Here is a 27,519-nt window from a genome sequence, read left to right as displayed (position 1 = left end):
GACACTTCCTTGTGGAAACGCAACTAAGGCTAATTTTAGGAGTAGGGCTTATATTTTAAGCATACTCCAAAAAGCCCAAAATATCCTAGTAGGGCTTCTTTTCAGGGTAGGTCTTATTTTTGGGAAAACAGGGTAGTTAGAAGCTGTTTTGAACTGCTGCTGTAGCTAGAAACTGTGCTCAAACACTAGCAGAGAAGCTCACCAAGGGAGAGTGTTTGTAAATAGTGTTTGAGCAGCAGTTCAAAGCAGCTTGTAAAAGAATATGAACTAAGCAGTTAAAACAGGACTTTCAGCATGCTGTTTGATAGGAAAGGAAGCAAAATAAAGTAATGATTCATATTTTTGCAAAGAGGGATTAGTAATTAAATGTAAAAAAAAATACTTTTCCAAATTTGTGAATTTTTCGATTGTTCTGCCAATACCAGAGAGGACAGTTTGTGTGTCCGTGTATATTACCCTTAACTTTTTACCCAGGTGGCGTTTTCTTCATCCATGAAAGCTTCCTCCTTCAACATCTGGCCGCAATCTGCGAGTGGGTCTTCGTCCTGGACATATTGGTCTTTTATGGAACCTTTGCTTACGAGTTTGGTTCAGTCTCGACGGACACAATTATGGCGGCTCTGCAGAGCGCGGCGGCGCGCAGTTGTAAGTCACCGGGAAGCAGCAGCACATCCACCCACCTCAACTGTAATCCTGAGCGGATTGCCATGATCTGAGAACAATGTGGTAATGGGCCGCTGACCTTACCAGTCCCAACACTCAGGATTATTTTTAAGACTTTTTATTTTTACCAAATATCTAAAGAAATGTAAAGCCAATTTTAACTCTTTTTCTTTTTACAGCCGGGATAGGCCTGAGGCCGTCTTGACTGGCAGAAAAAAAAAAAAAGTATTCACAAAGTCTCACTTTTTTCATGTACATTGTCACGTCTAACACTTTTTTTGGGGGACTTATTTTTTTGTTTTTTTGTATTCACTTGTACTTTTCTATTATTATTATTATTATTATTTTCCATGCGAGAGTATTTTACAGTACAATATGTGGAAACTGCTAAACCTGTATTTTATAATGCTGTCGTATTCTGCGGATTCAGAAGGAATTTTCCATACGATCATATGTTACTTTATCATGTAGATTGAAGCAGCCGTAAACGTGCGACCTACAGGACGGGGGTAAAGGCGAGGGCGCTGACAAGGCGCTCATAGTGGGCTCACGGAAGGGGTGCACATAGGGCGTAATTGGGAACAGTCCTAGGAACTCGCGCTTTGGGGTAGGAGGTGTAGTCAGCCCATTTAGTGCCTAATATATTATCTCTTAATGGGCATTTCGTAGATGTCCCTTTTTAAGTGCCGGGTTACTTTAAATGGGTCCATAATATGTCTTGATAAGTGGGGTTCCCTCATGGCAGGCTTTCTACGTTCCCGTTTGCTTTTTAGGCCAGCCAAAAGTGTCTGCAATAAGGTGATGCCGTAGAAAATAATGCTTGACTGACTGTTTCCACAATTCCCTTACACTATAGGGAAATATCCTGTGTATTGTCACTATTTATGGTCAGAATACCTCCTTTAAAGGGAAGCTGTCACCAGGTTTTCCCTTATAAGCTGCGGCCACCACCAGTGAGCTCTTATATACAGCACTAGCTGTACTACCCGGCTTTGCCAGGGTTAATAACTGTTGTTAACAAAATAGAATGTATTAACAAAAATTTATTCTACACACAATATCCGCTGCCCGAGATAGTAACTGTCTCTCTTTTTCTCTCCCATTCTCTGCCTGTCTCCCCCTCTGTATATATCTCTCTGTCTCTCTCTCTCTCTCTCTCTATCTCTTTGTCTGTCTGTCTCTTTCTCCGTCTGTCTCAATCTCTTTCCCTGTCAGTCTATCTATCTCTGTCACTTTCGCTGTCTGTCTCTTTCCCTGTCTGTCTCTGTCCCTCTCTTTCACTGTCTTTCTCTTTCCCTCTCTTTCCCTGTCTGTCTCTTTCCCTCTGTCTCTTTCCCTGTGTCTGTCTCTTTGTCTCTCTCTTTACCTGTCTTTGTCTGTCTCTTACCCTGTCTGTCTCTTTCCTTCTCTTTCCCTGTCTGTCTGTGTCTGTATCTTTACCTGTCTGTGTCTGTCTCTTTACCTGTCTGTGTCTGTCTCTTAACCTGTCTCTCTTTCCCTGTCTGTCTGTTTCCCTGTGTCTGTCTCTTTACCCGTCTGTGTCTGCATCTTAACCTGTCTCTCTCTTTCCCTCTCTTTCCCTATCTGTCTCTTTCCCTGTCAGTCTATCTCTTTGTCTGTCTCTTTGTGTCTGTCTCTTACCCTGTCTATGTCTGCCTCTTTCCCTGTCTGTCTGTCACTTTCCCTGTCTGTCTCTTTCCCTGGCTGCATTGTGACACGCCAACATTCCATATAAGGGCGTGGCTGCGCATTCTTCTGAAGTTCTGGCTGCACTGTGGCTCCAAGCTCCATTCGCTTTAATGGAGGCAGGTTTTTTGGCGAATAACTGTAAAGCGCGGTGGTTAAAATTTCCCCTCAAAACATAGCCTATGACGCTCTCGGGGTCCAGACGTGTGAGTGTGCAAAATTTTGTGGCTGTAGCTGCGACGGTGCAGATGCCAATCCCAGACATACACACACACATTCAGTTTTATATATTAGATTCCAGAATACTGTATATAAGAGCCCAGGCCACTGTGTAGAATGTATAAAGCCCCTTTATTATACTCACCTAGGAGGTAGTCCGGTTTGATGGGCGTTGCTGCTCTCAGTCCATCACCATCCTCTTGCCAAGCCCCATGTGCAGGACGCGTCCTACGTCATTCACCAAGAGTCCTCCATTGTGGTTCTGCGCAGGTGCACATTGATCTGTCCTGCTGAGGGCAGAGCAATGTACTGTAATGCGCAGGCGTGAGAAAAGGCCAAAAACCGTCCGCGCATGCGCACTACAATACTTTGATCTGCTCTCAACCGGGCAGATTAAGGTGCCCATATATAGGAGCGCAATGGAGGTCTCTGTGTGGATGACATAGGACGCGTCATCCACACGGGGCTGGGCGGGCAGTAAGACGGAGATCGCACAAGATGGAGGAGGTGCCGTACCGAGCAGCAACACCCATCGGACCGGATCGCCCCCTAGGTGAGTAATATAAAGGTGTTTTTTTATAACATACAGAGCGGCCTTGGCTCTTATATACAGTATTCTGGAATGCTGTATATAAGAGCTCACTGGGGGTGGCCACAGCTCATAAGGGAAAAGCTTGGTGACAGGATCCCTTTAATAAGGGACCAGTCAGCTCCACCATCATGTCTATTTTACTTAGATTTCCTATCAAATCACAATGTTGGGGTACCTTTTCTTAACACTTTGTTATTATGTTCCTCTGTTATTCCTCCTGGAAACCAGGTATTGCCATTTGACTTGTCAATACGGTGTGGCCCACAGTCTGATACTCTGTGTGCATGGACTGGCTTCTTTGACAAGGTAATTGGTAGCACCATGTCTAACTATATACTTATCCAGGAAGAATAACACAATTTTACGCCAGGATGCCCCAGATGTGCTAGTCTAATTATTCACTGATACAGGCATGTCGGGAGAGCCAACGCTCCTCCATTAAAAGGCTTGTAGGACAGTAGTATTGAATTCATGGTGCCACACTGAAATATCTTTTGTATGTAACCCTATTTTAACAGTGTTTATACCTAATTCTCAATGTAGTAAGAGATCAGCTATCCATATAATGGAGGATGGCTTACTGATTGCTGGGACCCCCATCAATCTCAAGAACAGGGCTCTAGAACGTGGGAGCCGGACTCTGCAGAGCGCAGTCTCGATTGAAGGGAAGGTGCGCACACTCCACCTCCGCTCCATTCATTTTATGACAGACAGATGAGTGCAGCGCTCCTCTATTTCTGGCAGTCCCATACACAGTGAATGGAGGGGATGTTGAGCACCTCTGCTTTATTCTACAGGCCTGTGCAAGGTCCAGTTACCCACCAGGTTGCAGAGCCCAGATCCTAGCAATCGCCCTGTAAGTTATCCACTATCATATGGATATGAGGTGACTTTCTACCTTGGGAATTATATAAATGCTATTAAATATATTGCACCCAAGTGATCAGAGCCCCAGCGATCAGTAAAGGGGGCTTTACACGCTACGGCATCGCGAATGCGAACTCGTTGGGGTCACGGAATTTGTCATGCACATCCGGCCGCATTAGCGATGTTGTTGCGTGTGACACCGATGAGCGATTTTGCATCGTTGCATTAACGTGCAAAATCGCTCATCGGTGACATGGGGGTCCATTTTCGATTATCGTTACTGCAACAGTAACAAAGTTGTTCCTCGTTCCTGCGGCAGCACACATCGCTCCGTGTGACACCGCAGGAACGAGGAAGCTCTCCTTACCTGCCTCCCAGCCGCAATGCGGAAGGAAGGAGGTGGGCGGGATGTTACGTCCCGCTCATCTCCGCCCCTCCGCTGCTATTGGGCGGCGGTTCAGTGACGCTGCTGTGACGCCACACGGACCACCCCCTTAGAAAGGAGGCGGTTCGCCGGTCACAGCGACGTCGCCGGGCAGTTAAGTATGTGTGACGGGTCTGGGCGATGTTGTGCGGCACGGGCAGCGATTTGCCCGTGTCGCGCAACAGATGGGGGCGGGTACCCACACTAGCGATATCGGGACCCGATATCGCAGTGTGTAAAGCCCGCTTAAGGCACCCACTATCCTTTGGATTGAGGATGATTTACTGTTTTGGGAATAGCCCCTTTAAGATGGGGATACAATTTAGGTGGCCATGCACAGTAGATAAATGTCAGCCAAAACTCACTGATTCCAGTGGAGTATTCTGATCCTTTAAAGGGAACCTGTCAGGTGTAATATGCAGCCAGAGCCATGAGCAGTTCTGGTGTATATTGCTAATCCCTGCCTAAAGGTGCCGTCACACATAACGAGATCGCAGCTGAGTCACGGTTTCTGTGACGCAGTAGCGATCCCGTTAGCGATCTTGTTATGTGTGACACCTACCAGCGATCAGGCCCCTGCTATGAGATCTCTAGTCGTTGCCGAATGGTCCAGGCCATGTTCTTCAAAGGTGATGTCCTGCTGAGCAGGACGCATCTCTGTGTTTGACACTGTGTGACAGGGTCACAGTGACTGCTGATAGTTATACAGGTCGCTACTGCATCGTTGGTAAGGTCTGACTGTGTGACATCTCACCAGCGCTTACCTGCGATCCCTATCGGGTTGCATCGTTTTCGGGCTCGCTGGTAAGTCGTTGTGTGTGACTGGGCCTTTACTGTCCCTGTATCTAGTAGCATAGATAAAGAGATCTTTAGAAAAAGTATTTCTAAAGATCTTATATGGTATGCTAATGAGTGAGGGACTAGTCCTCTGGGTGTTAGTTCCCTTGGCTAGTCGCCCCTATTAGCATGTTAATACACCCACATCTTTAGAAATACTTTTTCTAAAGATCTCTTTATCTATGCTACTAGATACAGGGACAATTAGGCAGGGATTAGCAATATACACCCAGAACTGCTCGTGGTGCTGGGTGCATCTTGGACCTGACAGGTTCACTTTAAAAGGAAACCAACCAGCAGGTTGTTGCCCTATGAACTAGAGGCAAAGCCACAATGGTGCTAGAATGCTAATTAAAATGATACCTTTAATTGAGATATCCGCGGCGTGATTGCAGAATACTCCTTGATCAAACTTTCAGAAATTACACCCTTGGTGCGGTGGCCTGAGCAGCGAGAGTTTGTGGGTCCTTTGTTATCATTCCTCCTCCTGCCTTGCCTCCTTTTTTTTATTTAAAGTTTTGGCGCGTGTGCATTGCTATTGTGACGTTGTCTTCAATAAAATGGCGCCCAGAATCAGCAAATGCGTGTACTTCTATCTCTGGCACCATTTTACTCAGGACACTGTGGAGACGACTGTGAGCGGCAGCCGCGCATGCGCAGATTGAATTTCTTTTTTTCATCAGTGCATGCGCCGGTGGCCTCAGTAAAATGATGCCAGAGATAGCGGTACGCGCATGGGCTCTTGTTCCAGCATCATTTTATTGAAGACAATGTCACAATAGCAATACCCACACGCCGCCATTACCGCTGTCTGTAAATAAAGAAAAAATCCTGCCTGATGCTCAAGCCCATGCACAAATTACATAATTTCTGAAGGTTATAACAAGGATTATTCAGAAATCAAGCCTCAGATTTGTCAACTTAAGGTATTATTTTAATCAGCATTCTTGCATCATTATGGCACTGGATGATTCCCTTAATGTCTATTGGGATGTCTCAATTCTGTCCTAAAAGCAGGTGTTAGGAGAACAAAAGAATAGGACATGTTAAATTCCACATGCCCAATCCTCCTTTCTCCCAAGAAATAAGCCACTACCTGAACTGTTGGCAGTGGATTATTCTTCGCTAGTGATGAGCGAGCACTACCATGAAGATTTTCCGAAAAAATGCTTGAGTTCCCCATGCACTTCCAGTATATTCTTTGCTCAAGTCGTGCCCATCTGAGCGTCTGACTGCTCGTTGCAAATACTGAGCATGGTAGTGCCCGCTCACCACTAGTACGGAGCCTCCAATTATAGTAGTGCTCGCTCACCACTAGTACTGAGCACCCGAGCATGGTAGTGCCCGCTCACCACTAGTACCAAGCACCCGAGCATGGTAGTGCCCGCTCACCACTAGTACGGAGCCTCCAATCATGGTAGTGCTCGCTCACTACTAGGACCGAGCACTCACCACTAGTATTGAGCACCCGAGCATGGTATTGCTCACTCATCGCTAGTACTGAGCCCCCAAGCATAGTAGTGCTCGCTCATCACTAGTACTGAGCACCTGAGCATTGTATTGCTCGCTCATCACTAGTACTGAGCACCCGAGCATGGTAGTGCCTGCTCATCACTAGTACTGAGCATGGTAATGCCTGCTCATTATGCATAGTAGTGACTGCTCATCACTAGTACTGAGCACCCGAGCATAGTAGTGCCCGCTCATCACTAGTACTGAGCCCTCGAGCATAGTAGTGCCCGCTCATCACTAGTACTGAGCACCCGAGCATGGTAGTGCTCGCTCATCGCTAATACTGAGTCCCCGAGCATGGTAGTGCTTGCTCATTGTTAGTACTGAGTCCCAGAGTATGGTAGTGCTCGCTCATCACTAGTACTAAGCATTGTAGTGCCCGCTCATCACTAGTACTAAGCATGGTAGTGCTCGCTCATCGCTAGTACTGAGCACCCGAGCATAGTAGTGCCCGCTCATCACTAGTACTGAGCCCTCGAGCATGGTATTGCTCACTCATCACTAGTACTGAGCACCCGAGCATGGTAGTGCCTGCTCATCACTAGTACTGAGCACCCGAGCATGGTAGTGCTCTCTCATCACTAGTACTGAGCACCCGAGCATGGTATTGCTCTCTCATCACTAGTACTGAGCCCTCGAGCATAGTAGTGCCCGCTCATCACTAGTACTGAGCATGGTAATGCTCGCTCATTGCTATTCTTCGTCTTTCCCTACTGAGACCACATTCAATGGTGCAGGTGTAGGAGTAGGAGGAATTGCTGTGAGGGTGTCCTGGGTTCCCTGACACACAGTAATGACCTTTTTAAAGAAAAAAGTAGATGAAATATGTGGGCTTCTGATGGATAGTAATGATGGTAGTGGTTACCACATGTTTGTACGCAGGTCATAATTACATTGAGTATTGTGTAGCTTTGCAGGCCTCTGGTAGAACTGATGCAAATCTCGATACCTCACAATTTCCATATTTTCTTGACTTTTTCTTTTTTATACGTATGACATGTGGACTTTTCTTTGTTACATGTTAGAATTGTGTATGCAGGGTGACACCATATTATTCACAAATAGAGTATTTGGCAATAAAAAAAAAAGAAAGAAAAAAAAAAAACCAGTACACCAGATCTGCCACTAGGTGTCGCAGTGCAAAACTTGACCAGGACAAAGTCAATGTTCTGTTCCAGCCTCCACTTCAAGGTCGGTCTCCACAAGCCTTAAATCTTCTTTGTGTACGGCTTTGTTCAGAAAGATCTGTTCCTGGAAAGTGACTGTTGCTGCTTCGGCCGGGTGGGAAGTTGCCCCTTCCTGTCCGAAACTCTTACAAACTTCCTCACTGCCACTTGACACGTACAGGACATCTCGTCCTGCAGGATTCCTGTCCTCTCCGCTATCCCGGGGGATCCACACCGGTCTACATGCTGCTCTAACAGGCTCGGAGCCTCGTGTGTCGCAGGATAGCTTTTTCTATTGTTAATAAAGGTGGAATTTTATCAACTCTTCTGTGGTCCATTATCTCTGGTGAGGTCCTGGCATCAGATGTCAGGTTTGTTGGATTTTGAGGGCTCCACTGGTGGTTCTCCAACATCAGGAGGAGTTGAGTTAAGTGGACAAGTCACACGTGCCCTCCGTCGCTCCATTTATTGACAGAGTGACTATACCGATCTTCATCAGTGCCATAGACTTTGAATGGAGCAGCAGGTTTCGGGCGAATATCATGCTTTGCAATGCAAAAGGTAAAATGCGCATGGGTGGAAACGCTGCTGTATGTCCTCAACGAAAACTGCAAGGCCAGCTCACATTGGGAGATAATGCACTGCTATGGCTTCTTAGGCCGCTTTTACATTGCGTTTTTAGCTACGTTCGCTGGTCCTGTCGGGGCATTCGTCCGAACCCTCCTCCCCCCTCAAAACATGTTTCGGACGCATGCGCCGACTGGGCCATTGAGTATAATGAAGCAGTCAGTGTGTGCTCTGTCGTGCACCATTTTCGGGCATATACGTTTTCTGCAGGCGGACACCCGAACATAGTCTACTACATCTTTCCGCCGGCAGAAAACGTATATGCTCGAAAATGGTGCACGACAGAGCACACGCTGACTCCGTCTGCACCATTATAGTCAATGGCCCCGTCGGCGCATGCGTCCGAAACACATTTTGGAGGGGCGTTCGGACAGATGCCCCGATGGGACCAGTGAACGTAGGTAACAATGTGAAAGCGGCCTTAGTGCGCACACCGGCCAAGCTGAGCATGTGTGTAGGCAGGAGTGCTTGGGAGGGATGGCTGACCACTGTTAAAGGCCAGCCTTAAAGGGAAGCCATCATCAGAAAATAAACCTCAAAAAGTCAGCTCATGGAAAACAGTGGTAGGAACAGATCGTCCTTGTCAGCTGATATACTTCATCCATAAAGAGAAAGGTCTGGCATGCAAGCTGCATAATAACTAATTTATTAAAAACATTAAAGTCACAAATAGATCCTCTAGAAAAAAAATTCAGGATAAAACCACATGCAGTGCAAAAGTCAAACGCGTTTCGGACTGGTGTCCTTAGTCATTGTATTTTAACACACGTTTCAGGACTTTTGTACTACATGTGGTTTTATTCATAATTTTTGGGAGGATCTATTTGTGTTTCAGCAGATTAATGCAATGTAATCTCAAGACAGCAGGCTGCAAGCGTTCAAACAGAGAATTCATCCCTGCTTCTGTTATCTCACAGGCTTTTTTGTTTACTTGCTATGTTAGTTTAAGCCTGTTATCTTTATCATTTGTGGGTCTCAGCAGCACAGGAGTTGAAATCCGATACCACCCCTTCTGTGATTAGCAGCTTCTGTCTATGGAAATGTACACTGAGAGTCTGGTGTGGGTGGGGACAGCTCTCCCAGCTCTGCTACATGCAAAATCTAGAATCTGTAAGAACGGCTGCAGCCACTAATCTAAGGCGCCGCTCACATCAGCGGTATTTTGCTGCAGGGCCGGATCCGTTGCAGATGCGCTCCAGCTCAATTCACTTCTAATGGAATTGCGGCAAGATGCGGCCGCGTGCGACTCAAGCAACCACACGTGACTGCATCCCGCCGCAACTCCATTGGAGGTGAATTGAGCTGAAACGCATTTGTAGCGGATCCGATTTTGCGTCAAAATACCGCTGATGTGAGCGGTGCCTAAGTGATACATCATTGAACTCAGGGCCTCTATGCCTACGTCATGATGCTCTCAGATGAGGTAGCAAAAACCTTCTGACAGATTTAAATGATGTTTGAAATAAATTAGTTTTCTTCATCGTTCCTTATGGGAGACCCAGACCATGGGTGTATAGCTTCTGCCTCCGGAGGACACACAAAGTACTACACTAAAAAGTGTAGCTCCTCCCTCCGAGCATATACACCCCCTGGAAGACCACATCTAGCCAGTTCAATGCTTTGTGTTCAGGAGGTCACACACACATGCATTCTCATCTGATTTTAGATTTTTGATTTCAAAGAGTTGGAAGAAAAGCGGGTCCAAGCTGGACCCCCGGCATGTCCCTTCTCACCCCACTGTGTCGGCGGTGCTGTTAAGGTTGATTTACAAGGCTGGAGCCTTACATGCCGCGCTCCTTCACCATCCCTCGGGCTCTGGCTTGAAGTGGGAGCCATCACGGTTCTCTCTGCTTTGCAGGAGACCGGTCTCCATCCGCAGCCCTTTCAGGACCCTGCCGGACGGAGCGCTCACCCCTCAGGGACCTGGCCCTGCGTCTCATAAGCTAAGTATTGAGACGTTATTGAAGGGTCCCTTGTGCATTTATTGTGGGGAGAGTGTGTTATTTCACTGTGCTGTAATTTCCGGCCGGTTCTCTGGTTTTCTCCTGAGAACCGCGCCGAGGGTGCCTGCTCGTCGGCCGCATGAGAAAATTTAGGCCCCGGCTTCGGCTGCGGCCTAGTTTCGTTTTCACTGCCCCTGCATGTCAGTCATGCAGGGGGACAGAGCGGCGCCGCCCACCGGCCGTTCAGCTCAGGGGAGGACACTCCTCTCTGAGGAGATGTTTCCCTCCCCTGTATTTCTCCTTGGCCCTCCGGTTCCCGCTCTTGGTCTAAACCCCGCCCCCCCTCCTCACTCCGGCGCCATTTTATCAGCGTTTACACACTGATCGGCGCTGGCTGCTGCAGCTCTGCATCTGTCTGGGGGTCCAAGCTGTGGAATCCGGAGGGCACACAGAACGGTCCGGTAAGCCACAACCTCTGGTTGTGGACTTTCTTGTACACTCTCTGGGAGTCATTCTGAAGGAGTGTGTTCTTTACTGCAGAACCTCCACCTCAGCAGCATGTCTCTCACTAGGAGCAAGGCTGCAAGGCTGTACCCTATATGCACTGCATGTAAGCTCATACTGCCTGAACCGAGCACATATCCACATTGTGATGCCTGCTCTAACATGGTGGTGCCTCAGCCTGGAGTCTCCCCAGGGGTCCCTCCAGCTGCTCCAGCCCCGGTGGCTGAACCCCCGGCTTGGGTAGCATCGTTTTCTAAAGCTATCTCCTAGTCCTTTGCCGACTCCATGGGACAGCTGTCCCGGACTCTGCTGACCATGCATCAGCCCCCTTCTCAGGGCGCCTCTGCTGCTCCGACTCGCCCTGCAGAGCTCACAGAGGATTTCTTTGTCGCTCCATTGGGAGACCCAGACAATTGGGTGTATAGCTTCTGCCTCCGGAGGCCACACAAAGTATTACACTTTAAAAAGTGTAACCCCTCCCCTCTGCTATACACCCTCCCGTGCATCACGGGCTCATCAGTTTTATGCTTTGTGTTGAAGGAGGCACACATGCACACAATGCTCCACATTTTAGTCAGCAGCAGCTGCTGATTATATCGGATGGAAGAAAAGAGGGCCCCTAACAGGGCCCCCGGCATGCTCCCTTCTCACCCCACTGAGTCGGCGGTGCTGTTAAGGTTGAGGCACCCATTGCGGGTACACAGGCAGGAGCCACATGCCGTTTTCCTTCCCCATCCCTTAGGGGCTCTGGGGAAGTGGGATCCTAACCGGTCATCCAGCCACTGGGACCGGGCTCCCTCCGCAGCCCCTGGGGGAATCTGCCGGACAGGAGACGGAGTATCGTCAGGGACATGGCCCTGCATCTTCAGGTACTCTGTGTCCCCGTTGGGACGGTGCATGAAGCACCTTGGCCTCAGACGCAGCTGCGACTGCGGTGTGGATTTTTTGTCTGGGACTACCGCGCCGACCGTGCCTGTTTGCCGGCCGCGGTTTTTACTTTAGTCCCCGGCTTTTGCGGCCTAGTCTGTTAAACTCCCGCCCCTGAGCCTGCCAGTCAGGGAGAAAGGCGGGACGGTCGGTATGATGCCGACAGTGAGGGCTGGAGCACACTTCGCTGTCCTCCGCCCCCCTCACTGATCACTATGGGCCACCAGGTTCCCGCACTTTTGCGGTTCCGCCCACGGCTCTCTCCTCCCCTCGGAACGCCGGCAGCCATTGTTATAATTCTGCCGGTGGAGGATCTCAGAATCTGCTCCACTGCTCTGGGAGAGGGGGATCCTAACCGGTCGACATGCACTGGGACCGGGCTCCATCCGCAGCCCCCTGGGGGATTCTGACGGACAGGAGACTGGACATCATCAGGGACAGAGCCCTGCATCATAAGGTACTCTGTGTCCCCTGAGGGACGGTGCATGCAGCATCTGTGTTACAAACGCCGCAGCAGTTGCTGAGTGGTTTGTGAGACTGGGACTACCGCGCCGACCGCGCCATGTTTGCCGGCCGCGTTTTTAAATTTAGTCCCCGGCTCTTACGGCCTAGTACCATATACTCCCGTTCTCGGGCCTGCCAGTCAGGGGTAACGACGGGACGGCCGACTGGACGTCAGCAGGGAGGGCTGGAGCATACGTTGGTATCCTCCTTCCCCCTCACTGAGCACTGTGGGGCACCAGTTTTTCAGGGCTGGCCCCCCTTGGTGCCGCAGTGTATATATATATATATATATATATATATATATATATATATGTTTATTTATATGGTATATGATCTCACTGTTCGGCAGCATTATTTGCTTTTGGCTGTATACCCTCACTGTTTACTCTGCGGACGACATGCTGTTGTCTGCTCTTAAAGAGTAAGGGTGCCAAGGCACTGGCTTATTTTACAACCTGTACCTCTTGTGAATGCTTTGAATGCTTGGCCCCGGGGGCACTCACTCAGCCGGAGCCTCCGGCACTGGTGGGACCCTCGGCCAGGTGGTACCGCCGGTTTCCACTGCACAGATGACAGGGACAGAGTTTGCATGTTGGAATCAGCAAATCCCTGAGTAGCTTTCACATTCCAGGACTCAGTCTATGGACAGAGGGTCTGCTAAGATACTGGAAGCCTTGCAGTCCAGACCGATAACACAGGGCCAGGGAGCTGTGAGTTCATCGCTCCCGGGTCCCTCTGGGTCGGTACAACAATTGGCTCCTGGGGTAACACCCAGATCCCACGGTGAGAACTCCGTCACGGACCGCGGCCTATGATAGGCTAAGCGGGCCCGCTGGGAACCTTCCCCGACTTCATCAGGAGTGCGTGTTTCGATCACTCTAACTCCAGAGGGGCCGTCCAGAAGCACAGAACTTTACGGACAAGCGCTTACTAAGCGCCTTATTGACACGCGTTACCCTTTTCCCCCCTGACGTTGTTTAGGGTTGGGCTCAGTGTCACAGGGTGGATTCTCCAGTCTCTAGGCTGGCGGCTAGATCCGTAGTATTAGTGGCAGATGTCCATCTCTCACGAATGCCACTGACAGGCAAATAAAGCTTATGATGAAATCCATCTATGAAGCCATAGTCGCATCTTTTGCTCCAGCCTTCGCAGCCGTGAGGGCACTCCAAGCTATCTCAGCTTCTCAGGCTGAGATTATTGCGGTTGCACATACCTCTGCCCCGCAGGTTGTGTCCTTCACTTCTCAGGCGTAGGTTTTTTCGTTCTACGCCGTGAACGCCGTTCCTGGACTCTGCGAGCCGTACAGCGGTAGCATCCACCAAGTCGGTGGCAGTCTGCAGGGCCATGTGGCTACGTGAATGGAAGGCAGGCTCTGCTTCCAAGAAGTTCTTAACCGGTTTGCCATTTTCTGGCGAACGTTTGTTTGGCGAGCAATTGGATGAAGTTCCTAGACAGTCCAAGGGAAAGGTATCGTCCTTGCCCCAGTCCAAAGGTTTCGGTCATTTCGGTCCTCAGCAAAGTTCCGTTCCTCCACGTCCAACAGGTCAGAGGAGGGCTAGAGGAACTCTTCTGCATGGCGGTCTAAGTCACAAGGCGGCTTCCTCATGACTTCGGCCTCACCAAGACCGCGTCCACGGTCGGTGGCAGGCTCTCCCGCTTTTGCGACGCCTGGTGGCCACATGTCCAAGACCGATGGGTGAGAGACATTCTGTCTCACGGTTACAGGATAGAGCTCTGCTCTCGTCCTCCGACTCGTTTCTTCAAAACATCTCCGCCCCCGAGCGAGCCGATGCACTTTTTCAGGCGGTGAACACTCTGAAGCCTCGATGTCACAAGGAGACTTCCTAGCATCAATTGACATCAAGGATGCTTATCTCCATGTGCCGATCGCACCCGAGCTTCAACGCTTTCTGCGTTTCGCCATCAGGGACGAACACCTTCAGTTCGTGGCACTGCCATTCGGCCTGGCGAGAGCCCCACGGGTCTTCACCAAGGTCATGGCAGCAGTGGTGGCGGTCCTACACTCTCAGGGCCACTCGGTGATCACTTACCTAGACGATCTTCTAGTCAAGACACCCTCCTGGGTGGCATGTCAACACAACCTGACCATTGCTCTGGAGACTCTCCAGGGGTTCGGGTGGATCATCAAATTTCCAAGGTCAAAACTGACACCGACCCAATCACTGACTTACCTCGGGATGGAGTTTCATACTCTCTCAGCGATAGTGAAGCTTCCGCTGCATAGTCAGCGTTCACTACAGACAGGGGTGCAATCTCTCCTTCGGGCCCAGTCACCCCTTGAGGCACCTCATGCACTTTCTCAGGAAGATGGTGGCAGCAAGGGAGGCAGTTCCCTTGCGCAGTTTCGTCTGCGTCCGATTCTATCGGACACCGCAAATGGGACAGGAGGTCGACGTCCCTAGACAAGAACGTCTCTCTTTCCCTTGCAGCAAAACCTCTCTTCAGTGGTGTCTTCTTTCCACTTCCTGGGCGAAGGAAAAATCCTTCCGGCCCCCAGCCGGGGCTGTGGTCACGACGGACGCGAGTCTGTCAGGGGGGGGAGCGGTCTTCCTCCACCACTCGGCTCAGGGAACCTGGACTCCGACAGAGTCCTCCCTTCAGATCAATGTTCTGGAGATAAGGGCAGTGGATCTAGCCCTAAAGGTGTTCCAGCGGTGGCTGGAGGGCAGGCAGATCCGAATTCAGTCGGACAACGCCACGGCGGTTGCGTACATCAACCACCAGGGCGGCACACACAGTCGTCAAGCCTTCCGAGCAGTTCGGCGGATTCGGCTGTGGGCGGAAGCCACAGCCTCCAACATCTCCGCAGTTCACATCCCGGGCGTAGAAAACTGGGAAGCAGATTTTCTCAGTCGCCAGGGCATGGACACAGGGGAATGGTCTCTTCACCCGCACGTGTTTCTAGAGATCTGTTGCCGCTGGGGAACGCCGGACGTCGATCTAATGGCGTCTCGGCACTACAACAAAGTCCCGGCTTCATGGCTCGGTCCAAGGACCACAGAGCTCTGGCGGCAGACGCGCTAGTTCACGACTGGTCGCAGTTTCGACTGCCTTATGTATTTCCTCCTCTGGCACTACTGCCCAGAGTGTTACGCAAGATCAGGTCAGACTGTCGCCGCGCCATCCTCGTCGCTCCAGACTGGCCGAGGTGATCGTGGTACCCGGATCTGTGGCACCTCACGGTGGGTCAACCGTGGACACTCCCAGACCGACCAGACTTGCTGCCTCAAGGGCCATATTTCCTTCTGAATTCTGCGGCTCTAAACCTGACTGTGTGGCCATTGAGTCCTGGCTCCTAGCGTCATCAGGGATATCTCCAGATGTCATTGCCACCATGAGACAGGCCAGGAAACCAACGTCCGCCAAGATCTATCACAGGACTTGGAGGATCTTCTTATGCTGGTGCTCTGATCAGGGTTTTACTCCCTGGCCGTTTGCCTTGCCCACTTTTCTTTCTTTCCTTCAATCCGGAATGGACAAGGGCTTGTCTCTCGGCTCTCTCAAGGGACAAGTATCGGCGCTTTCCGGTCTCACCTTACAAGCGTCCGTTAACACCCTCGGATCTTAACAGGGTGCTGACGACTCTTCAGAAGCCACTTTTCGAGCCGATGCGGGATCTCTCTATCTCGCCTTTCGCAAAGGGTGGCCTTCCTAGTGGCAGTCACGTCACTCAGAAGAGTGTCTCAGCTAGCAGCGCTGTCATGCAAAGCCCCCTTCCTGGTGTTTCACCAGGATAGGGTGGTTCTACGTCCGGTCCCGGACTTTCTCCCTAAGGTATCCCCGTTTCATCTCAATGAGGATATCGTCTTACCCTCTTTGGGTCCGCATCCAGTTCACCAATGTGAAAAGGATTTGCATTTATTAGATCTGGTGAGAGCACTCCGGCTCTACATTTCTCGCACGGCGCCCCTGCGCCGGGCTGATGCGCTCTTGTCCTTATCGCGGGCCAGAGTAAGGGATTTCAGGTTTTCAAGTCAACCTTGGCTCGGTGGATCAAGGAACCGATTCTTGAAGCCTACCGTTCTTTTAGGCTTCCGATTCCTGCAGGGCTGAAAGCCCATTCTACCAGAGCCGTCGGTGTCCTGGGCATTGCGACACCAGGCTACGGCTCGGCAGGTGTGTCAGGCGGCTACCTGGTCGAGTCTGCACACTTTCACGAAACACTATCAGGTGCATGCCTATGCTTCGGCAGATGCCAGCCTAGGTAGGCGACTCCTTCAGGCGGCAGTTGCCCACCTGTAAGAGGGGGCCGTTTTTCGGCTCTTTTTATCGAGGTATTCTTTTACCCACCCAGGGATTGCTTTTGGACATCCCAATTGTCTGGGTCTCCCAATGTAGCGACAAAGAAGAAGGGAATTTTGTTTACTTACCGTAAATTCCTTTTCTTCTAGCTCCTATTGGGAGACCCAGCACCCGCCCCTGTTCCCTTCGGGCTGTTGTTCTTTTGTGTACACATGTTGTTCATGTTGAATTGTTCTTTTGGTTCATGGTTTCAGTTCTCCGAACATCCTTCGGATTGAATTTACCTTAGACCAATTTATAAGTTTCCTCCTTCCTGCTTTGGCACCAAAACTGATGAGCCCGTGATGCACGGGAGGGTGTATAGCAGAGGGGAGGGGTTACACTTTTTAAAGTGTAATACTTTGTGTGGCCTCCGGAGGCAGAAGCTATACACCCAATTGTCTGGGTCTCCCAATAGGAGCTAGAAGAAAAGGAATTTACGGTAAGTAAACAAAATTCCCTTCTTTTCATCTGTTCCCGGACCCCGTCCTCCTAAACGGAGACGCAGGGACTCTTCTCCTTCCTCGTCCCACGGCTCTGATTCACGAGCTGAATTGCAGGGCGAGGAGGATGCCTTTACTGTGGGCTCGGACGCTACCTCTATGTACCCCATTGATCTATCTGAAGGTGATGCGGATGTTAGTGACTTGATTGCGTCCATTAATTCCGTACTGGACCTCAATCCACCAGTGTCAGAGGAACAAGCCTCTCTGGTAGAAAAACACCAGTTTACCTCACCTAAGAGAGCAAGGAGTATGTTTTTTAACCACTCCAGTTTTCAGGCCACTGTGACCAAGCCCAGGGCCTGTCCTGACAAACGCTTCCCAAAGCGTAGTTCTGATGACCGTTTTCCCTTTCCACCAGAGGTGGTCAAGGAGTGGGCTCATTCACCAAAGGTAGATCCTCCGGTGTCTAGAATCTCAGCCCGGACAGTTGTATCTGTGGCCGATGGCACCTCACTTAAGGACCCCACTGACCGCCAGGTTGACCTTCTGGCCAAATCTGTATATGAGGCGGCTGGGGCCTCGTTCTCCCCATCTTTTGCAGCAGTGTGGGCTCTTAAGGCCGTCTCTGCTTCTCTGGAGGAGATGCATTCCCTCACCAGGGACTCTATGCCTGAAATGGTTGCCTTAACCTCCCAGGCTTCAGCTTTTTTATCCGATGCCATGTCTGCCATTCTGGAGGCTTCTCACCGCACGGCGGTGGCTTCCGCTAATTCCCTCGCGATCCGCAGGATCTTGTGGCTTCGAGAGTGGAAAGCAGACGCTTCTTCCAAGAAGTACCTGGCTGGGCTCCCCTTTGCTGGATCCCGGCTGTTCGGTGAACAACTGGATGAAATTATTAAGGAAGCTACTGGCGGGAAGAGTACTTCCTTGCCACAAACTAAAACCAGGAAACCTGTCCAGGGCAGGAACCAGTCGAGGTTTCGTTCCTCTAACTGGTCATCCTCTAAGCCCTCAGCCTCGTCCACTAACTCAGCCAAGGATCGAAAACCCAGCTGGCGCACGAAGCCGCGTCCTCAGAAGAGCGGAGGAGCCGCTGCCACTAAGGCAGCCTCCTCTTGACTATCTGGCTGCGCCAGCAACGTCCTTGGTCGGTGGCAGGCTCTCCCACTTTGGCGACGTGTGGTTCCAACACGTCTCCGATCAGTGGGTGCGGGATATCATCTCCCACGGCTACAAGATAGAATTTTCTTCCAGCCCGCCAAACAGATTTTTTCTGTCCACTCCCCCCTGCTCCAAAGCCGCCGCCTTCTCTCAGGCCGTGGCATCCTTGCAGGCCAACGGAGTAATTGTACCGGTTCCCGCCCGGGAACGGTTCAGAGGTTTCTACTCAAACCTCTTCCTAGTCCCCAAGAAGGACAGTTCCTTCCGGCCCATCCTGGATCTCAAGCTTCTCAACAAGCATGTTCAGGTGCGGCACTTTCGCATGGAATCTCTGCGATCGGTCATTGCCTCAATGACCCAAGGAGATTTTCTAGCATCCATCGACATCAGAGATGCCTATCTGCATGTGCCAATTGCAGTTTCACACCAGCGTTGGCTACGTTTTGCAATCGGAGAGGAACATTTCCAATTCGTGGCTCTCCCCTTCGGGTTAGCCACGGCCCCTCGTGTATTCACCAAGGTCATGGCAGCAGTGGTTGCGGTTCTGCACCTCCAGGGGTTGGCAGTGATTCCTTACCTGGACGACCTTCTAGTCAAGGCTTCATCCAGTGCAGACTGTCAGCGGAGTGTCTCACTCACTCTTGCCACGCTTGTTCAATTCGGGTGGCTTGTCAATCTGCCCAAGTCCACTCTGACCCCGACCCAGAAACTTACGTACCTAGGGATGCAATTCGAGACTCTGCCGGCACTTGTGAAGCTGCCCTTAGTCAAACAGCAGTCCCTTCATCTGGCGGTGCGCTCCCTGTTGAAGCCCTGCCGTCATTCCATCAGGCACCTCATGCAGGTGCTGGGTCAGATGGTGGCGTCAATGGAAGCGGTTCCCTTTGCCCAGTTCCATCTGCGTCCCCTGCAGCTGGACATTCTCCGCTGTTGGGACAAGCGGACCTCTTCCTTGCACAGGCTAGAGGCTCTGTCGCCACAGACCAGGAGCTCTCTTCAGTGGTGGCTTCGGCCCCTCTCTCTGTCCCAGGGACGCTCCTTTCTGGCCCCGTCCTGGGTGATTCTCACCACGGATGCCAGTCTATCCGGCTGGGGAGCAGTGTTTCTCCACCACCGAGCACAGGGCACTTGGACTCCGTCCGAATCAGCCCTCTCGATCAATGTGCTGGAAATCAGAGCTGTGCTCCTAGCTCTCGTAGCCTTTCACCACCTGTTGGCGGGCAAGCACATTCGAGTCCAGTCAGACAACACGATAGCAGTTGCCTACATCAATCACCAGGGCGGGACTCGCAGCCGCCTAGCAATGTTGGAAGTTCAACGTATCCTTCAGTGGACGGAGGACTCCAAGTCCACCATATCCGCAGTCCACATCCCAGGCGTAGAAAACTGGGAGGCAGATTATCTCAGCCGTCAAACCGTGGACAGCGGCGAGTGGGCTCTGCATCCGGCAGTGTTCCGGTCAATCTGCCGCAAGTGGGGCACTCCGGAAGTGGATCTAATGGCATCCCGGCACAACAACAAGGTCCCGGTTTACGTGGCTCGCTCCCACGATCCTCAAGCCTTGGCGGCGGACGCGCTGGTTCAGGATTGGTCCCAGTTCCGTCTGGCCTACGTCTTTCCCCCTCTAGCTCTCTTGCCCAGAGTCCTGCGCAAGATCAGAATGGAGGGCCGTCGGGTCATAATCATTGCTCCAGACTGGCCCAGGCGAGCTTGGTACCCAGACCTGCTCCGTCTGTCCGTAGAGGTGCCGTGGCATCTCCCGGACCGCCCAGACCTTCTCTCACAAGGTCCGTTTTTCCGCCAGAATTCTGCGGCTCTCAGATTGACGGCGTGGCTCTTGAGTCCTGGATCCTGACGGCTTCAGGCATTCCTTCCGAGGTCATCTCCACTATGACTCAGGCTCGGAAGTCTTCCTCGGCCAGGATTTACCACAGGACTTGGAGAATTTTCCTGTCCTGGTGTCGCTCTTCCGGCCATGCCCCTTGGCCGTTTTCCTTGCCGACCATCCTGTCCTTTCTACAGTCCGGTCTGCAGCTAGGACTATCCCTCAATTCCCTCAAGGGACAGGTCTCGGCTCTGTCAGTGTTGTTCCAGCGGCGTATCGCCCGACTGGCCCAGGTGCGCACCTTCATGCAGGGCGCATCTCACATCATTCCGCCTTACCGGCGGCCTCTGGATCCCTGGGACCTTAATCTGGTCCTCACGGCCTTACAGAAACCCCCCTTTGAGCCTCTTAGGGAGGTTTCTTTGTTTCGACTTTCACAGAAAGTGGTCTTTCTGGTGGCCATAACTTCTCTCAGGAGAGTCTCTGATTTGGCTGCGCTCTCTTCGGAGTCACCCTTTTTGGTTTTTCACCAAGACAAGGTGGTTCTCCGTCCGACTCCGGACTTTCTCCCTAAGGTGGTGTCTCCTTTCCACCTTAACCAGGACATTTCATTGCCTTCCCTTTGTCCGGTCCCTGTGCATCGCTTTGAGAAAGCGTTGCATACTTTAGATTTGGTGCGGGCGCTCCGGATCTATGTGTCACGCACCGCTGCTCTTAGGCGGTGCACCTCTCTTTTTGTGCTGACCACAGGTCAGCGCAAGGGTCTCTCGGCTTCTAAACCGACCCTAGCTCGTTGGATTAGGTCGGCCATATCCGATGCCTACCAATGTTCTCAGGTGCCTCCCCCGCCGGGGATTAAGGCGCACTCGACCAGAGCTGTCGGTGCCTCTTGGGCTTTCAGGCACCAGGCTACGGCTCAGCAGGTCTGTCAGGCTGCCACTTGGTCTAGTCTGCACACCTTTTCGAAGCACTACCAAGTGCATGCTCATGCTTCGGCAGATGCGAGCTTGGGCAGACGCATCCTTCAGGCGGCTGTCGCCCATTTGTGAAGTTAGGTTTTGCCTACTTCTCAGTTTTCTATTTATTTACCACCCATGGACTGCTTTGAGACGTCCCATAGTCTGGGTCTCCCACAAGGAACGATGAAGAAAAAGAGAATTTTGTTTACTTACCGTAAATTCTTTTTCTTATAGTTCCGACATGGGAGACCCAGCTCCCTCCCTGTTGCCTGTTGGCAGTTCTTGTTCCGTGTGTTTTCACCGGCTGTTGTTGTAGACAGAGGTTCCGGTTATTCCGGGTTTTACTCTATCTCTACTTGTGGGTGGATGTCCTCCTTCAGCTTTTGCACTAAACTGGCTAGATGTGGTCATCTAGGTGGTGTATATGCTCGGAGGGAGGAGCTACACTTTTTAGTGTAGTACTTTGTGTGTCCTCCGGAGGCAGAAGCTATACACCCATGGTCTGGGTCTCCCATGTCGGAACTATAAGAAAAATAATTTACGGTAAGTAACAAAATTCTCTTTTTTTTTTTTTAAGCCTGGATTCCAGACCTCTCTCTTTATTGATGAAATATTTAATCAGAAATTGACCTATAAATCTTCCTTGACCTTTGCTGGCACAGGATCACAGAGAGGTTAAATGGCCCTCCTCTCCCCCCACCCACCCACCAGGATGGTCTTGTGAGAGGTAGTAACCAGTGTTTTGTTTTGTTTTTTTTTTAAACATTTTAAATAAAAATCTGAATTGAATCCTAATTCTGGGGCTGGTGGTGCAACCCTCGGATCTTCTCCATCTGTGCATATCTTTTGTCCTACTATATAGAGGATATTCAGCCAAAGCACTGAGCCTTATCTTTCTCTTTGCTTTTTTTGGGGTGGTATGTATCTAAGATTGGATACGAAATGTTGAAATGCACCTCATAGGGATTTTAGTGCCTGGAGAATTGATTATTTTATTCATATTCTCTGCTGATCTTATAGATTATATTTAGGGGTACTTTGCACGCTGCGACATCGGTAACAATGTGTTACCGACGCTGCAGCGATAGTACCCGCCCCCGTCGCACATGCGATATCTTGTGATTGCTGCCGTAGCGAATATTATCGCTACAGCAGCTTCACATGGACTTACCTGTCCTGCGACGTCGCTATGGCCAGCGACCCGCCTCCTTCCTAAAGGGGCGTGTCGTGCGGCGTCACAGCAACGTCACACGGCAGGCAGACAATACAAGCGGAGGGGCGGAGATGAGCGGGACAAACATCCCGCCCACCTCCGTCCTTCTGCATAGCAGCCGGGACGCAGGTAAGGAGATGTTCCTCGCTCCTGCAGCTTCTCACACAGCGATGTGTGCTACCGCAGGAACGAGGAACAACATCGTACCGTCACTGCTGCAAAATTATGGAAATGTCAGACCATACACCGATCATACGATAACGACGCTTTTGCGCTCGTTAATCGTATGTAAAAGGATTTACACACTACGATAGACAGCGACGTCAGATGTGCGTCACTTTCGATTTGACCCCATCGACATCGCACCTGCGATGTCATAGTGTGCAAAGTACCCCTTAGCCTAATTCTTGCCTGAGATTTTGGTCCTCCAAGGCATGTGTACCTTTTTTTTAGCTATCACAATCTGTATTAAAATTAAAAATGGAAATCTTTCCATTTTCACACTGTCCAGTTTTTGTTTTGTTTTTTTTTCCCCATTTCCTGTACGCTCAGACGCCACATCAGAGGCAGGGTTACAATAACTGGTAATACAAGATTCACAGTCACAATAGGCAACATCACCGCTGACTCTGCTCCCCTTCCTTTCACAATGACCTTTCGCACAGACTCATTAGATGCTTGAATAGAAAAGATAGGGTCAGATCATTTTGGCTGTGTACAGGTGTTGTTTCCTGATACAACAGGGTCTGAAAAAAAGCCCTAGTGGCCAGTGTGAAAATTGCAAGACTTCCATTTCTTACAGGAGAAAAACAAAACACAATACACATACACTTAACATAAAATCCTGATTCAAACACTAGTTTATTTTCTGATGATAGCATCCCTTAACAAAAACACCAAAAGAAATTGTGATCCTTTGGGGGAAGTCTTCTATTCTTCGGTGCCATTACAGAGAAAACATGACAGTAGCCTGATTTCACTAAATTAGACAATTCCTCTAAAAGATGACCTGGGAGCCCCCCGCCATGTCCTAGTTTAGTATATATGTACATTTCCTATGAAGTAATAGCTGTGGAGCACCCTTCTTCGCATTCTGCATCTTGCTGTTCCTCTGTTGTTGCTCCTGGAAATATGACAGCTTTGTTTTGCCATTGTCCATTTGAATGAAGTGTGGCCCTGACACTATTCTTGCTGTACTGACAGGTCTGGTGTACGTTTATGGCTTTTGTGCTGCTTGTGGAGATGACTAGCCTGCTGAAATTACGATCCACACATTGGAGTTCTCATTACATCCACAGAATGTCCGGTTGGGTAAGCCCCCCAAAATCGGGGGGGGGGCGGGGGGGGGGGGTCCTCATTAAACTGCAAGAAATGAGTGTGGAGCATGTGTGCTACGGAAACTAACATACAGGCAGATGGGTCATTGGTGCCGGTCTCAGTGCCCAAGTCTGAATAGTGGAGGTCACATATTAAATGACATAACTCCTCTTAAAGGGAGTCTGTCAGGTCAAACTGACACTATAAGCTGGTGATTGACAGCGCTGCCTTGTCCCCTCCTCCCTTGTCAATCACCAGTGAAGGGAGGAGGGGACATGCAAAACCAGAGAGAAGAAAGGTGCTCATACTCTTGGCCACGATCTCAAAGCATTAGTTTCAGCAAAATGGAGACAGATGAAATCACTGAAAATGACAATTTTTTTATAGGAACTATATGCCCTACAAGGATATGTGCTTAATTTATACTGACCGTTTGGGCTGAATCATATTCCCTTTAAAGGGAATCTGTCACCAGGTCTTTTCTCCCCCATCTGAGAGCATCATAATGTAGAGACAGAGACCCTGATTCCAGCGATGTGTCACTTACTGAGCTGTTTGCTGTCACTTTGATAAAATCAATGTTTTCTCTGCTGCAGATCTAGCAGTTATACAGAGCTCATGAATATGCTGGACTACCTGCAGCACGCCAGTAGTCCTGTGATTATAATCTCCTGTTGATTAATCTAACCAAAATAATAATAATAATAAAGTTTTATTTCTATAGCGCCAACATATTCCGCAGCGCTTTACAATTCAGAGGGGACATGGAAACCAAAAGTATACTAAGCAGCCCAGTGACACACCACTGAAATCAGGATCTCTGTCTCTACATTATGCTGCTCTCATATTAGGTGTCAAAAACCTGATGACACATTCCCTTTAATTATCAAAAATGGCAATTACTGCAATCATCTGTTATGCCCAGGGAGCCATTTATTTGCAGCATTACGTGACTAATGAATGGCTGTCCATGTAATGAATATATTGATCTGCTAAAACAAAGCGGCTATCCATTCTGTCTCCATATTGATGACTACACCCATTAGGCACCGATAATTGATGGTTAGGAGAACGTAATCCCAAATAATCTACAAAGCCTGTTATACCATCCACCATGTCGGCAGCACTGGTTAATCCAGGGAGGGGTCTTCGTCAGCCCGCGTTGCATGACACAAGCACTACATATTCAGACAGTATAATATCTTTATTGCCCAACCTGATGTAAATTCATATTAAAAAAAAAAAAATCTATTCTGAAAATGATAATTCTCAGAGACACAATTTTTAAGATTTTGGAAATAAAAAAGTAATTTCACAAGACTGACAATGAGAGGGTATGATGTGCTCATATCTGCCTCAGATCCAGCGGCCACATGTGTGATCTCCCGATGGGTGCCGGAACCTGGGAACCCGGGCTAACTTCTCCGGAGACACCGGTCATGTGTAAGACGCATTTGCACAGGAGGATGGAGGGAGCTCAGGTGTACATGGCATCATGGAGGTACTCCAGTCTGTGCTCTCTCTGCTGTCTTCTTGCCTGTAACGGTGACAGTCAAATCTCAGTAACCATAATAAGCATCTTCAGGGACAAATACTGCAATAGTGCTAAGTGTTCAGCATGAATAATCCAAACCCAAATACAGTGCCTTGCGAAAGTATTCGGCCCCCTTGAATTTTTCATCCTTTTCCCACATTTCAGGCTTCAAACATAAAGATACAAATTTTAATGCTATGGTGAAGAATCAACAACAAGTGGGCACAATTGTAAAGTTGAAAGATATTTATTGCTTATTTTAAACTTTTGTAAAAAATAAATAACTGAAAATTGGGGCGTGCAATATTATTCAGCCCCTTTACTGTCAGTGCAGCAAACTCACTCCAGAAGTTCATTGAGGATCTCTGAATGATCCAATGTTGTCCTAAATGACCGATAATGATAAATATGATCCACCTGTGTGTAATGAAGGCTCCGTATAAATGCACCTGCTCTGTGATAGTCTCTGTGTTCTGTTTAAAGCACAGAGAGAATCATGAAGACCAAGGAGCACAACAGGCAGGTCCGTGATACTGTTGTGGAGAAGTTTAAAGCCGGATTTGCTTACAAAAAGATTTCCACAACTTTAAACATCCCAAGAAGCACTGTGCAAGCGATCATAATGAAATGGAAGGAGTATCATACCACTGCAAATCTACCAAGACACGGCCGCCCCTCAAAAATGTCATCTCAAACAAGGAGAAGACTGATCAGAGATGCAACCAAGAGGCCCATGATCACTCTGGATGAACTGCAGAGATCTACAGCTGAGGTGGGAGAGTCTGTCCATAGGACAACAATCAGTCCTACACTGCACAAATCTGGCCTTTATGTAAGAGTGGCAAGGAGAAAGCCATTTCTCAAAGATATCCATAAAAAGTGTTATGTAAAGTTTGCCACAAGCCACCTGGGAGACACCAAACATGTGGAAGAAGGTGCTCTGGTCAGATGAAACCAAAATCGAACTATTTGGGCACAATGCCAAAAGATATGTTTGGAGTAAAAGCAACACAGCTCATCACCTTGAACACACCATCCCCACTGTCAAACATGGTGGTGGCAGCATCATGGTTTGGGCCTGATTTTCTTCAGCAGGGACAGGGAAGATGGTTAAAATTGATGGGAAGATGGATAGAACCAAATACAGGACCATTCTTGAAGAAAACCTGTTGGAGTCTGCAAAAAACCTGAGACTGGGACGGAGATTTGTCTTCCAACAAGACAATGATCCCAAAAATAAAAGCAAAATCTACAATGGAATGGTTCACAAACAAACGTATCCAGGTGTTAGAATGGCCAAGTCACAGTCCAGACCTGAATCCAATCGAGAATCTGTGGACAGAGCTGAAAACTGCTGTTCACAAACACCTCCATCCAACCTCACTCAGCTCCAGCTGTTTGCAAAGGAAGAATGGGCGAGAATTTCAGTCTCTCAATGTGCAAAACTGATAGACACATACCCCAAGCGACTGCAGCTGTTATCGCAGCAAAAGGTGGCGCTACAAAGTATTAACTTAAAGGGGATTAATAATATTGCACACCCCAATTTTCAGTTTTATTTTTTTACAAAAAGCAATACATTTCGTTCACCTTCACAATTGTGCCCACTTGTTGATTTTTCACCATAACATTAACATTTTTATCTTTATGTTTGAAGCCTGAAATGTGGGTAAAGGTTGAAAAATTCAAAGGGGCCGAATACTTTCGCAAGGCACTGTATCTTACTATACGCCCATCACTAATGAGTAGGACTGCAGACAAGGTTTACTTATATAATCCAGTATAATAGAAACACATAGCTGCAGATACAAAGCGGTTAAAAATAATTAATTTTTATTTATTTTTTTTTTAATCTTTAGATGCCCTGGAGAAATAAAAGGACCATTTGTGGCATCTCGCTCCCCGGCTGCCATCCGCTTTACCTTTTCTTGCTTGTATTCTTCATATTCGGCGCTGTCTGTAGGTAGCTCGTCTCTGCACAGAGGACAGGAATTGGTCTGTAGATAATAAAGAACTTCCTTCAGCTGCACATTAATATCGAGCTTTATAGAACTGATAACTGGTCCCGGTGCCACCATCAAGAAATTTGCTTTTATTCTTAAAGAGCTACATTTGAAAGCATTTTTTCAGATATCATAGGGGTCATAAAGTGCTGCTGATGAGTGAGGGTCCGGGTCCTGCGACCCTGACCGATCCCTCAAAACACAAAATTTACAGAGGATAATCCGAGGGGGTGTAATCGGTAGCCCCTACAATATATAACTTTGTACCAAATGATACATTTTAACCTA

At 49.2% G+C, this 27,519-nt stretch overlaps 2 protein-coding genes across 8 annotated transcripts in view; one reads left to right on the top strand and one right to left on the bottom strand.

Moving 5' to 3' along the window:
- TMEM150A (transmembrane protein 150A) overlaps nt 1-27,235 on the top strand; it is a 50,800-nt gene extending 23,565 nt beyond the window's left edge. For 3 of the 4 annotated variants that reach the window (XM_075346234.1, XM_075346233.1, XM_075346235.1), the window contains exon 8: nt 475-8,272. In XM_075346234.1, coding sequence (XP_075202349.1) covers nt 475-716 — 242 coding nt within the window. In that variant the 3' untranslated portion in view covers nt 717-8,272. Of the gene's footprint in view, nt 1-474; nt 8,273-27,087 lie in introns of those variants that run through there. The other variant, XM_075346237.1, reaches the window with a different exon arrangement.
- RNF181 (ring finger protein 181) overlaps nt 24,880-27,519 on the bottom strand; it is a 63,631-nt gene continuing 60,991 nt past the window's right edge. For all 4 annotated transcript variants that reach the window (XM_075346241.1, XM_075346238.1, XM_075346240.1 and 1 more), the window contains exons 5-6: nt 27,151-27,225; nt 24,880-25,231 (exon numbers count right to left, since the gene is read on the bottom strand). In XM_075346241.1, the coding sequence (XP_075202356.1) occupies nt 25,172-25,231; nt 27,151-27,225 (135 nt within the window). In that variant the 3' untranslated portion in view covers nt 24,880-25,171. The remainder of the gene's footprint in view (nt 25,232-27,150; nt 27,226-27,519) is intronic.

Source organism: Anomaloglossus baeobatrachus, chromosome 4 (assembly GCF_048569485.1).
Source record: "Anomaloglossus baeobatrachus isolate aAnoBae1 chromosome 4, aAnoBae1.hap1, whole genome shotgun sequence".
Lineage (NCBI taxonomy): Eukaryota > Metazoa > Chordata > Amphibia > Anura > Aromobatidae > Anomaloglossus > Anomaloglossus baeobatrachus.
Note: the sequence above shows the minus strand (reverse complement) of the source record. Positions and strands in the feature narration are given on the sequence as shown.